Source organism: Takifugu rubripes, chromosome 13 (assembly GCF_901000725.2).
Source record: "Takifugu rubripes chromosome 13, fTakRub1.2, whole genome shotgun sequence".
NCBI classification, from domain to species: Eukaryota; Metazoa; Chordata; class Actinopteri; order Tetraodontiformes; family Tetraodontidae; genus Takifugu; species Takifugu rubripes.
Window position 1 is genome coordinate 7,989,411 of NC_042297.1, and position 11,825 is coordinate 8,001,235.

At 42.2% G+C, this 11,825-nt stretch overlaps 2 protein-coding genes across 2 annotated transcripts; both read left to right on the forward strand.

Moving 5' to 3' along the window:
• Nucleotides 1-437: 437 nt before the first annotated feature.
• Nucleotides 438-2,277, forward strand: cnep1r1 (CTD nuclear envelope phosphatase 1 regulatory subunit 1). Its single transcript, XM_003969525.3, has 6 exons — nt 438-522; nt 928-999; nt 1,219-1,292; nt 1,428-1,537; nt 1,675-1,729; nt 2,020-2,277. Exons 1-6 carry the CDS (start codon nt 498-500, stop codon nt 2,059-2,061), a joined length of 378 nt encoding a protein of 125 aa, XP_003969574.1. The 5' UTR covers nt 438-497; the 3' UTR covers nt 2,062-2,277.
• A 115-nt stretch (nt 2,278-2,392) lies between these two features.
• On the forward strand, nt 2,393-11,530 carry heatr3 (HEAT repeat containing 3). The gene is made up of 15 exons (XM_003969546.3): nt 2,393-2,682; nt 2,925-3,097; nt 4,206-4,293; nt 4,617-4,714; nt 5,285-5,394; nt 5,567-5,707; nt 5,813-6,102; nt 6,987-7,077; nt 7,283-7,437; nt 7,604-7,686; nt 7,756-7,892; nt 7,999-8,084; nt 10,130-10,273; nt 10,351-10,527; nt 10,719-11,530. Exons 1-15 carry the CDS (start codon nt 2,554-2,556, stop codon nt 10,830-10,832), a joined length of 2,016 nt encoding a protein of 671 aa, XP_003969595.2. The 5' UTR covers nt 2,393-2,553; the 3' UTR covers nt 10,833-11,530.
• The last annotated feature ends 295 nt before the right edge of the window (nt 11,531-11,825 follow it).

Sequence of the window (11,825 nt, forward strand, 5' to 3'; positions counted from 1 at the left end):
TGGGTGGCATGATTCCTATGATAAACTACTCTGGCCCCTATGTGAAGCACTACATACACCTTTAAATTATATCAAATACTAATCTTGTTAGCTGCATCCCCTCTTCTTTCTTTTGATGCTGCATTCAAATGAAGCAGAAAACATTTTCTCACAAATTCAAGGCGGCAACATTAGCCCGTATGTGTAAAAATCTGCGCTGATCTTCTCACTTGTAGTAACGCAGCCGGAATATCTGTGTGTCATTAAGTAATTATGTTTATAACTGTTTATAATATAATTATTTCAAATTCACAGCAATTAATGTTATATTTAATTCCGTTAGAGAACTACACCTAACGCGTGAGACGGAGCCTCAGGCTAAATTTTTAGTTTTTGTGACTACAGCCAATTAGGTTAGAGAGATATAAAATAGGCGACGCTGATTGGTCAACGTCCGTGTCTATCGTTGGAGTGGAAGTGACGTCACAGACAGCGTTGGACTTCTTGGACGAGAAGGCATGAATTCCTTGGAACAGGCTGAAGGTAAAAAACACAGAAAGCTTCTTAAAATATCACTTGTCAAAATATCTTACGTGTTTAGGCATTACTTGAGACATTGGTGTAATAACCCCCCTCACTAGTTTTCAAATTCAATCTTAAAATGGCAAAACATGGAAAGGCTGCTCACTACACTTAGCATGTTTGCTAACTTACACTTAGTAAATATTCAGACTTTCTGAAGCTTTTAATTCTTTCCGGAGGCTTTGTTAATGTTAAAGTACGTGATTAAATGTCCGCTGTCGACCAACTATTTGGGTAATTACTATAATCTGAAATCATGTTGGTCTTAGACGTTTTAAGAAGTCAAATTGTCTGAGTTTTGATGATTTGCTCAGCATTTCACAGATCATTCAGTTTATTTGGTTTACTGTTGCCATTATATTCCAGACCTCAAGGCTTTTGAGAGGAGATTAACGGAGTATGTTTCCTGTTTGCAACCGGCAACAGGCAGGTGGAGAAGTAAGTATCTGACTAACAAAGCCATGGCCCTGACTTTGACTGCTCTATTCTTCTTCAGTGTTATTTTCTTAAACATACTGTTTTAAAAGCTGCAATAATTTGTAGAAGACTAGTAACACACTTTGCCTGTTTTTCACCAAAATGACTCATGCTCAAGATACAAGTGGGAAAACATCATATAATTGGAAATTGTATGTTTGTTTTTTGTTGTTTTTAAAGTGATTCTTATTGTGGTGTCTGTGTGTACGGCTACTGGGGCTTGGAACTGGTTAATAGACCCTGATACACAAAAGGTAAATATTTGTTGCCAGTTGAAATTGGTTTCCCTCCTTTATAAAATCCCTATGGTAGAATGGACTTCACCAAGCTTTAATAAAGTCAAAGGCTTTTTTTGTTTTTATTTTTGGTGGGGTTTTTTTGTTCTTCAGGTCTCTTTCTTTTCTTCATTGTGGAATCATCCTTTCTTCACAATAAGCTGCATCACTCTCATAGCCCTCTTCTTTGCTGGGATACACAAACGAGTTGTGGCACCATCAATGTATCCTTTGTCAAAGTTTGGTTTTTAGTCATTTTTAACATGACACATCTGAAGGGTACCTAATTTTCAAAGGTGTAAAATGTTGCACTTTAAAGAAAAAGACTTGTGTTTTACTTCTTTGACATTTGGGTCTCCAGTATTGCTGCCCGTTGTCGGACAGTTTTAGCAGAATACAACATGTCCTGTGATGATGTAAGTGGACACATTTTTTTCAAGTCTTTATCATCATAAAAGTTCAACTTTGCAAGGCTATTGTTGTGCAAGCTGACTGAACAAACCCAATTTGTCCTTTATTATTTAAGATATAAAGATTATTTATTATATTTCTCATTTAAAATTTTCCTGTGTATAAAAAAATAATTATGGTGATGGGTGCCATCTTTCAAATTCCATATACAGGACTTGCCTGTTATGTTTTATTTTATTTTGTGATGAAACAATTTCAACTCATGTTATGTTACTGTTATGTTTTGTCTTTACAGACGGGGAAACTTATTCTCAAACCTCGACCAAACATCCAGTAACCCTCATCCGCTGGAACTGACATTGTGAAGAAAGGAACTGATTGATTATTATAATAGTGAGGATGAGATGGCGGCACCAATCAAGCTCCTTATCTATTTGTATAGTCCGGTTACTTAGTTCTGTGTTTATTTGTGTCTATTGTATATGTATTTTATCAAATTGTTTTGTTCTATTTTACAATTATTTGCTCTATTAAAAAAAAAAACAAGTGTAAATATGTGTTCTGCCTTGATGAGAAAAGAGACAATACTCGGCTGGTGTAAATATATTTTAGCATTTGCTTCACAGCAATGTTGCGTTCCACTGGATTTTGCGACCATTTTCACTGTTGACGGTTGACAAAACCACTTTACGGCAAAGCGCAATCTTCCACATGGCTGACAACTAAGCTTGTGCTACAATGTGTCTTTGATAAGTGGCGGTTTTAGCCGTATGATAAAGAGAATATAATATCATTAGACGTTAGATTAGCACTTTAATAAGAGCTCGAAATGGGTAAAAGTAAAACAACCAAGTTTAAACGGCCGCACTTCTCAGTGGGGCTGCCGGTGAACGACGTGAAGGAAGTGGACGCAGAGGAGTGTGACAACGATGGTCCCGCTGCCGAGTTGTTGGAAAAAGTACGAAAACAGCCAGTCTGCTCTTTGGAATATCTACCTATGTTGCTGTTTGTTTTTTCAAGTATTTTAGTGGAGGGTAAATGAAGTATCCGACTTTGGTTTTTGAAAAGTAATCCGAAATAATGTTGAATACTTGGCTTACGAGCATTAACATTTAGGATTTTATATGTTCTATAAAACACAGTTTTGACGTGGAGGTATTTGTCATTATTTCTTTTCATCTTTTGCACGTGTGTCCTCAGCTGCAGAGTCCCAGTCCAGATGTGAGGGAATTGGCATGTGCCAACATTTCCAGGGTGGTTCAGCAGAGTCAGACCATCCCAGGATTTCTCCAAAGGGATGCAGTGAGGCGTCTGGGGCCAATGCTGTTGGACAACAGCCTAGCCGTCAGGGAAACTGCTGCTGGAGCACTCAGGTAAGCAGTCCACTCCAGAGCTGTGGGCTGCAGATAGATCCAGTTGTGTTAAACCAACCTCTGCACAAGTTTGAAACATGATATTCAGCTGTTACCAGTGATTCTGCAGAGGATGATGCTAACACATCCAGGAGGAAGCCAAATATCAAAAAAATGAAAAAGATTGTCTTTCACTTAGCCAGGATTCTGAAATATTAACCCAATTTGTAGTAGAATAACTTATGTTGATGGTCCGTTTCCAGGATTAAACAATGGATTTAAGTACAGAACCTGTTGACAGCATTCTCAAGTTTTTGGCACATGCACCACAAGAGAATAACATATATTTCTATAATGAAATCTGCTTTTATTCCCCATACACATGCACACTCAACACGTGCATTCACAAAATAAGGCATTGCTTGTTGTTATTTGACCTCATAAACTTGAGTTAATCCCATGTTAAAAATGAGCTGGGGTTGGTGTGGTTCAGACTATGGTACCTGCAGAGTTGGATAAATCCCAGTGTTTAACGTGTTCTAACCTGAATTGCATTGCTTAGGATTTAGTGACTATAAACCAAATATGCTCATTGAAACACAGTTTTATATTTACATTTCTATCATTATATTGAGGAAAACGGCTTGTCATCTCATAAAAAATGTAAATCTCCTCAATGACCATCTAGATCGTGGTAGCAAGGCATTTCATTTAATAATGAAAAATGTGTTTCCAGTTATCCCTGAGCATCTATTGTTTACCTAATTTTATTAACACATTAAAACAGAATATGTGTGTCATTTCAACCAAAAAATGTGTGTATGTTCTAAAAATTTCAGCTTTATTTTTTTAAATTGTATTATACTGCACGTCTTTATGATCCCTTTTGTGTTTGCCATGTTGCTTCTACAGGGGGCGCCACTTCACAAAAAGTGTTTGCCAGGAAAAAAATAGAATAATAATCGATTCATGAACTATTGTGAGCAAATGTGCTTTTTCTCCCCCTCTGTGTTTATTATGAGTACACACTGGATTTTAAATCTTAAACACAGAAATATAAGTGGAGCCTTTTCATTGCCAGACAATGAGCGATTGTGTTTGTGTGTTTTGCTTCACCTCTGCTTGACAGGAACCTGAGTGCATGTGGCGGTCAGGAGGTTTGTGAGGACATGGTGAAGCATGATGTCATGACTCCTCTGACAGCACTGCTCAGGGAGGTGAGACTACTCCTGTATTTAGCTCATCCATCACTTCTCCTCTTCTCCATCAGCAACTGTTGAGCACGCTGCCGTGCTCTCGGCTACTGGGGATCATTCCAGAGTAATAACAATCAGGATGTCTCAGATCTGTGTCCAAACAAAAACCCTCACCAGAGGCAAAGTCTTACTGCTGAGAGGTGTTGTGTTTCACCTGAAATCCATGTTTTTATCAATAGTCAGTGAGCTAAAACATTGGCCCTGTTTCAAAACATGATGGCATTGAGACTTGTTTTAGTTGTGTTTCTATCATCATCAGAAATCCAATGTTGTTTACTTTTTAGTGCTGTGCTGGTTTTGAGTCTGCTGAGCCAATGAATGAACAGAAGAATGCTGTGGAGAACGTAGCCAATGAAGCTGTGAACTTGCTGTGGAATCTGTGGTAAGTTCACCGTACAAATTAAAAAAAATAATTTTGACAAAATCATAGTAATTAGTGGAAAGTCAGCCTTTTGCCATAAACATCACAGTGACCTTTCTGACACTTTGACAAATTGCTGACAAATTGAGAGTTTCTGTAACCGTGGCAACCCCCTGCTGTATGTTGAGCTATCCTTCAACTGGGTCATCACATTTTCACCAAAAACACCCGGAGAGCATCTGAAATGCTAGCACAGCAGTCTAGACGAATACAGACTGCTGTGTAAACTCCTGTTACATCACTCAAAATCAAGGATACTCCTCTCTGTATTGGTGTTTTCTTTTCTAATTTAGTGTTTTGATGGTATGTTTTAGCTCCTTATGTGAATTTGTCCTGTAACTTTTGAACCTTTTGATACTGTATATATATAAAAAAACCCAATTCTAATTAATTTTTTAATTTTTTTCTGAGCAGAACACTTAATGTTAATTATTCCATAGGTTATTGTGCCTGAATTGTCCTGCAGTTTTATTTTTGTAGTTCTTGATAAATATGTCTAGATATCTCTGTCATATTGTGCTGTCTGTCCAGTGAGAGCAGTAGCCAGGCGCTCTCTGTGTTCAACAAGGCCAATCTGCTGGATTTGGTTGTCCAGTGTCTGGAGAGACACTCTAAGAATGTAGAGCTGGCCATATCTGCAGGTGGGATGTTGTTCTATTAAAAGGGAAATGATGGAATTGTTATGTTTACTCACTTGTGTTTGACAATTCTGATCACAGGTACTAAAATTGCTCATGTGATGCCTCTATTGACATTTAAAATATGTCCCTTTTCTGAGGCTGAAGCTAAGAGCCATGTCCTGCTTGTTTCCAGCTCATTGTTTGCACACGGTGACTGATGATAACCCTGAGCTGCTGCGCAGCTTGAATGCCACTGTTCTTGGAGTCCTGGAGAACGCACTGCTGTCCTCACAGCAAAGCATGGCGCACACTCTCCTGAGATCCCTGGCTGCAGGTTTGTCACTTGTAACGAGTGAAATTCATTAAATGAGTAAAGTGAGCAGGGGTGTTTCTTTTTTATTGTTCTTATGATGATAACTGTACCTGCTTTGTCACACAGGAACCCTATGGAACATGAAAGGCAGTCTCCCAGCTGCCCGTCAGGCCCAGACCCTCAACGCTGTGGTATCCACCTTGTCACAGTGCCTGGACCTAGACCCAGGTGAACTGATAATTGAACTGAAACAAGCAGAGGAGAGCCGTTGCACAAACAGAGCAGCTCCGGCAGGTCTGGAGGAGCAATGCCTGGGAGAACATCCAGAGGAGGAGATGGGTGATGAGGAGGAAGCAAAACTCAAGAAGAATGAAAGAGTCATGATGGCTGATAACGACTTCTCAGATCTCCTGCCTGTAAGTTGCAAATCAGTCCCCACCCCAATACACACACACAAACATATCCAAGCCAGTGTCAATAGACATGTTTGAATACTTTCAGAAACACCTCTACCCTCTTCTAAATTTAAAATATCCCTAAAGTAAAAGGTCACCCAGAAATACTTTGTAATAAAAGCAACTCCAATTTGTAGGAATTTCTGTGTTATAATTTATTTTACATTGCCATTACATATCGACTGTGGAAACCAATGGAAGCCTCATTCAACTTTTTTTGCAGCTTTTTCATAATTCACATGGAAAACGAGGTAATTTAGACAGACATGACATTTTTTATGCACTGGATAAAGGATAACACACCTTATACTTGAATTGCAAAACCAAACTTTCCTGAGTCAAAACCACAAACATTCTAATATGTGACTGAAGATGAAAAATAAAACTCTCAGCTGTCTACCTTTTAAAGATGGACATTTTGCTGCACTTTTCTTTACTGTCATGAAGTGATTTAGTTTAGATGTGACGTTTTGTGAATAAAGTCAGGGTTGATTCAGTGGAGCATGAGCCCGACCGACAGACCAGACAGATTGTGGGGTGAGAGGGACCAATATCAGGACACCCACCAAGGTTCAACTAGGGTTCAGTTTTTGGCTGCCACCATGTGACAGTCTCCGGAGCTGACCTTGGGTGAGCTGGAGCTGTCCCTCTCATCTGACTCACTGAGGTCCCCTTCCCAAGCTTGTCTCAAATCTAGCTTTTTCCTGTTGTAAAAGTTTGATTATATTTCTTTATATTTCTAAAAATCGGGACCTGTTCTTTGTTCCAGGCTTCTGATAATTGAGTGATAATGATTAACATTTTTGAAAGGAAGCTTACTAATAGGGTTTCATGTTTTTGTCCAGGGGGACAAGGAGGAGCTGGGGGAAGCAACGGCCTTGCTGATGGCCCAGCAAACGTCCTTAGAGATCATCGTCAACATGTGCTGCTCTGACGGTGAGTGTTGTGGGCATAGATAGCAGCGCTGACCACAGGCACTTTGCATCAACATTATTTTCTGTGACATTAACATCAGTATTGGAAATGGTGATATAAGAAGCATGTTCTGAGTGCACAGAAATGCCTTTTTCATGGTGCGTGTGTGTGTGTGTGTGTCTCTCTTTCAGTGGTTCTCTGTAATCAGTCAGCTTTATCTGTTTAGATCCATCTGATGATGAGTGGGAGGAGCAATCGAGCAGCGATGAGAGCGACATGGGTCCAGACGGGCTTTGTGATGGAGTGTCCAGTCTTATGTCTCCACTGTGTTTATCAGCTGAGATTCACGGGGCCTTAACTAGCCACAACATCCCTGAAAAGGCAAATAGCCCTTTATCCTTTATTATTATTGGTTCACTGATGCACTTTTAATCTGTCAGATTATTCTTGACCTGCTGATGCAACTGTAATGCAAATCTGGTTAATCCCACTTCACCCTCTGCAGTGGTTTATAGTAATCATTGAATATTTTTGTTTTTTATTTAAGGTCCTCAAAAAGACGGACTTCCCCAGGAAGGAGGCCATAGACGTGTGTCACCAGAGTCCCTCCTGGAAAAGTCTGATAAAAAAGTAACTTTCCCTACCCTCTCCCTTTTCCTTGATCATCCCTATATTTTGACCCCATGTTGTTTGATTTAGAATGCAGCGAGTGCAGTCTCGAGCGCTGACCTGCCTCCACAGCATCGTCTCCGCCATGGATACCGACTCTCTGGGTGGAGCTGCAACCCTGCAGGCTGCAGCTCATCATCTGTCCACTCTGGTTTTTGGCACAGCAGGTCTATGTTTTTTTTATGACACTTAACTTATTAGCTGAGATCTAAAATAAAGTAAAGAGAAATGCAGTAAGATGTACGAAATAAGCTTGAATGAATTTGTTTTCAGAGATTCCCAAAGAAGAGTTTCTGGAAGCTGTCATCAGTGCCATGCGGTCCGTCTTACAGCAGCTTGCCTCCAAAAACATCCCACAGGTACAGAAAATGCCAAATATAGTTCATTTATACGCCTGAGGCAGCAGATAGGTACCGGCAGGACGAGCGGAGTGCAGCTACGGCGGTTGCCGAGGCAAAGACCCGGGCATGGGAAGAGTTCGGTGAGGCCATGGAGAACGACTTTCGGAAGGCCTCGAAAAGGTTCTGGACCACCATCCCCGGCGTCTGAGGGGGGGGAAGCAGTGCACTGTCAACGCTGTGTATAGTGGTGATGGTGTGCTGCTGACCTCAACTCGGGATGTTGTGGATCAGTGGAAGGAATACTTCGAGGACCTCCTCAATCCCACAAACACACCTTCCAATGAGGAAGCAGGGCCTCGGGACCTGGGGATAGGCTCTCATATCTCCGGGGCTGAAGTTGCCGAGGTAGTCAAAAAACTCCTCGGTGGCAAGGCCCCGGGGGTGGATGAGATCCGCCCAGAGTTCCTTAAGGCTCTGGATGTTGTAGGGCTGTCGTGGTTGACTCGACTCTGCAACATCGCGTGTACATCGGGGGCGGTGCCCCTGGATTGGCAGACCGGGGTGGTAGTCCCTCTTTTTAAGAAGGGGGACTGGAGAGCGTGTTCCAACTATAGGGGGATCACACTCCTGAGCCTCCCTGGTAAGGTCTATTCAGGGGTACTGGAGAGGAGGGTCCGCCGGATAGTCGAACCTCGGATTCAGGAGGAGCAATGTGGTTTTCGTCCTGGGCGTGGAACAGTGGACCAGCTCTACACTCTCAGCAGGGTCTTCGAGGGTGCATGGGAGTTTGCCCAACCAGTCCACATGTGTTTTGTGGACTTGGAGAAGGCATTCGACCGTGTCCCTCGGGGGGTCCTGTGGGGGGTCCTCCGAGAGTATGGGGTGTCAGGCCCGCTGATGCGGGCCATCGGCTCCTTGTACGATCAGTGTCAGAGTTTGGTTCGCATTGCTGGCAGTAAGTCGAACTCGTTTCCGGTGAGGGTTGGCCTCCGCCAGGGCTGCCCTTTGTCACCGATTCTGTTCATAATTTTTATGGACAGAATTTCTAGGTGCAGTCATGGTGTTGAGGGGGTCCAGTTTGGTGACCTCAGGATCGGGTCTCTGCTTTTTGCAGATGATGTGGTCCTGTTGGTGTCATCGGCCTGTGACCTCCAACTATCACTGGATCGGTTCGCCGCCGCATGTGAAGCGGCTGGGATGAAAATCAGCACCTCCAAATCCGAGGCCATGGTTCTCAACCGGAAAAAGGTGGAGTGCCTTCTCCGGGTCAAGGAGGAGATCCTGCCCCAAGTGGAGGAGTTCAAGTACCTCGGGGTCTTGTTCACGAGTGAGGGAAGAATGGAGCAGGAGATTGACAGGCGGATTGGTGCGGTGTCAGCAGTAATGCGGACTCTGCACCGGTCCGTAGTGGTGAAGATTTACCAGTCGATCTTCATTCCTACCCTCACGTCATGAGCTTTGGGTAATGACCGAAAGAACAAGATCACGGGTACAAGCAGCTGAAATGAGCTTCCTCCGTAGGGTGGCTGGGTTCTCCCTTAGAGATAGGGTGAGAAGCTCTGCCATCTGGGAGGAGCTCGGAGTAGAGCCGCTGCTCCTCCGCGTTGAGAGGAGCCAGATGAGGTGGCTTGGGCACCTAGTTAGGATGCCCCCTGGGCGCCTCCCTGGTGAGGTGTTCAGGGCATGTCCCTCCGGTAGGATACCCCCAGGAAGACCCAGGACACGTTGGAGAGACTATGTCTCTTGACTGGCCTGGGAACGCCTGGGGATCCCTCCGGATGAGCTGGAAGAAGTAGCTGGGGAGAGGGAAGTCTGGGCTTCTCTTCTTAGGCTGCTGCCCCCGCGACCTGACCCCAGATAAGCGGTAGAGGATGGATGGATGTATGTTAAAAATACATGTTAAGTTAATTAAATTATTTGTTTACATAAAGAATAAGTTAATAAATTGTTACCCAGCACTGCAGAAGTCTTGTTGGACTCCCATCGACTGCCTGCCAGGACTAAACACACTTGAAGACATTTTCTCCCGTACAGTTCAATATCTGTGTGGTTGTTTTTGTTAGTGTATGACCCCCCAGCAGCTGATGAGCCTGAGTGAAGCAGGCACATGCTGCGAGGTCATCAGCGTAAGGGTCAATGCCGTCGCCATTCTGGGAATCACTGGTAGCACACTAGCCAAAGAGAAGGGCACTGCTGCAACCCTTCAGGTAAAACTGCTGCCTGTCTTCTGCCTCTATACTTGTCCTCCTGCTCCGCCTCCTCTTAAGATAATCTGCTCCTACAGATGATTGGAAAGGCTTTACTTCAAGTGGCCACCACCGATGCAGACCTGGTCGTAAATGGGGAAGCTCTTGATGCTCTATTTGACGTGTTTGCTGATGGAGATGAGGCGGAGACGGCTGCTGAAAACATACAGCTGTTACCTGCACTGAAAGCACTTCAGCCTGTCTTTAAGGCCAAGGTACCAGGAGTTATTACAGCAGATGTTCACTTTTGGTTTACATCACTTCTGAAACACTTCAACATTATTGACCTGCAATTGTTGACATCCCTCAAAATATCTTCTGTCATTAGTTTCATGGTTTTACACTATTTTCTTCGTAGTTGTGGTACTTACTGTGTATTATTACTATGTTTTTTTTTTTATCGTAGATTCGTAAGGAAGGAAGAGGAAAGTACAGCCCACAGCAGCTGTGTGTATTGGACAATATCAAGGTTAATCTGAGAAGATTCATTGGATATCTGGAGAAGGCCATGAAGAAATGAGGATCATTTTTTAATGGCTGTGTTTTGATTAGTTACAGGAGCATCGGTTGATGTGGTTGTAATACAGTTTGAGTATTTATTTTATCTCGATTAGATTTTTCTGTATTAAATCAGTTATTTACAGGGTTACAGGGAGTGTTGAATGGGTTAAATCATATGTGTACTGCAAGATGCAGTAACAGACAGGATTTTATTTTTGCTCCCTTCATTTGTGTCATACAGAAAAATGTTATTGAAAGATAAAAAGATATTTTCCCTCTGAGCTTTGAGCGAAGATGAAGAAAGCAAAGCCTCACTCAATATAAGTGTAATGGACAGTGCTGCGGCTGGATTTTCTGTTATCGATATTCTCAATAACACATAATTCTCTTGTGATAACATTTTCTCTTGCTGTGTGTTGATGTTGACACCATCTTCAGTATTGGTGTCAACTTCTCTAATGGGATTTCGTCTCAGAATTCCTTCTACTCAACTAGCATCAAGTGTCATTACAAAAAAATGTGGGAATATCTCACTGGGATTAATGTGGTTTAATAAAAAAATGGATGCTTCAACAATCATATGTGGGACAATTAACATGGTCTGTAATCATGTTTTTCTCTGACCCGATCCGCATTGTGTATCGCATTTTAAATAACTGATAAAGCATGAGCTGTGTTTCATATGGTTTAATTTGAACAATAAAACATTTTTAAGAATGTTATAGTCATGTTTCTTTGTCAAGTGTTCTCAAACACAGGTCTTAGGTATATGTGAAAGAAGGATGCAGTCAAAATATCCAACAACCATGTTGACTTTATCTTGTATTGACAGAACCAGCCCTGCGTATTATAACTTAGCAGCTTTAGCGTAGTTGTGTAAAATTGGCATTTAATTACTGGATACGCTGTGACTTCAATTCACCTAAGAACCTTTGGAAGCGCATGTAATCGTCTTGGAATTATGCGGCCTAAATGGTTGAGTTTTGCACAATAAATCTGCTTTATGTCGGTT

Bases quoted from the DNA above. Each gene is read 5' to 3' on its own strand.
- heatr3 (XM_003969546.3), top strand. From the start codon at position 2,554: ATGGGTAAAAGTAAAACAACCAAGTTTAAACGGCCGCACTTCTCAGTG. The intron at 5,708-5,812 runs GTTTGTCACTTG...TTTGTCACACAG, and splicing joins CCTGAGATCCCTGGCTGCAG to GAACCCTATGGAACATGAAA. The intron at 10,274-10,350 runs GTAAAACTGCTG...CTGCTCCTACAG, and splicing joins GCACTGCTGCAACCCTTCAG to ATGATTGGAAAGGCTTTACT.
- cnep1r1 (XM_003969525.3), top strand. From the start codon at position 498: ATGAATTCCTTGGAACAGGCTGAAG. The intron at 1,000-1,218 runs GTAAGTATCTGA...TTGTTTTTAAAG, and splicing joins GGCAACAGGCAGGTGGAGAA to TGATTCTTATTGTGGTGTCT. The intron at 1,293-1,427 runs GTAAATATTTGT...TTTGTTCTTCAG, and splicing joins TAGACCCTGATACACAAAAG to GTCTCTTTCTTTTCTTCATT.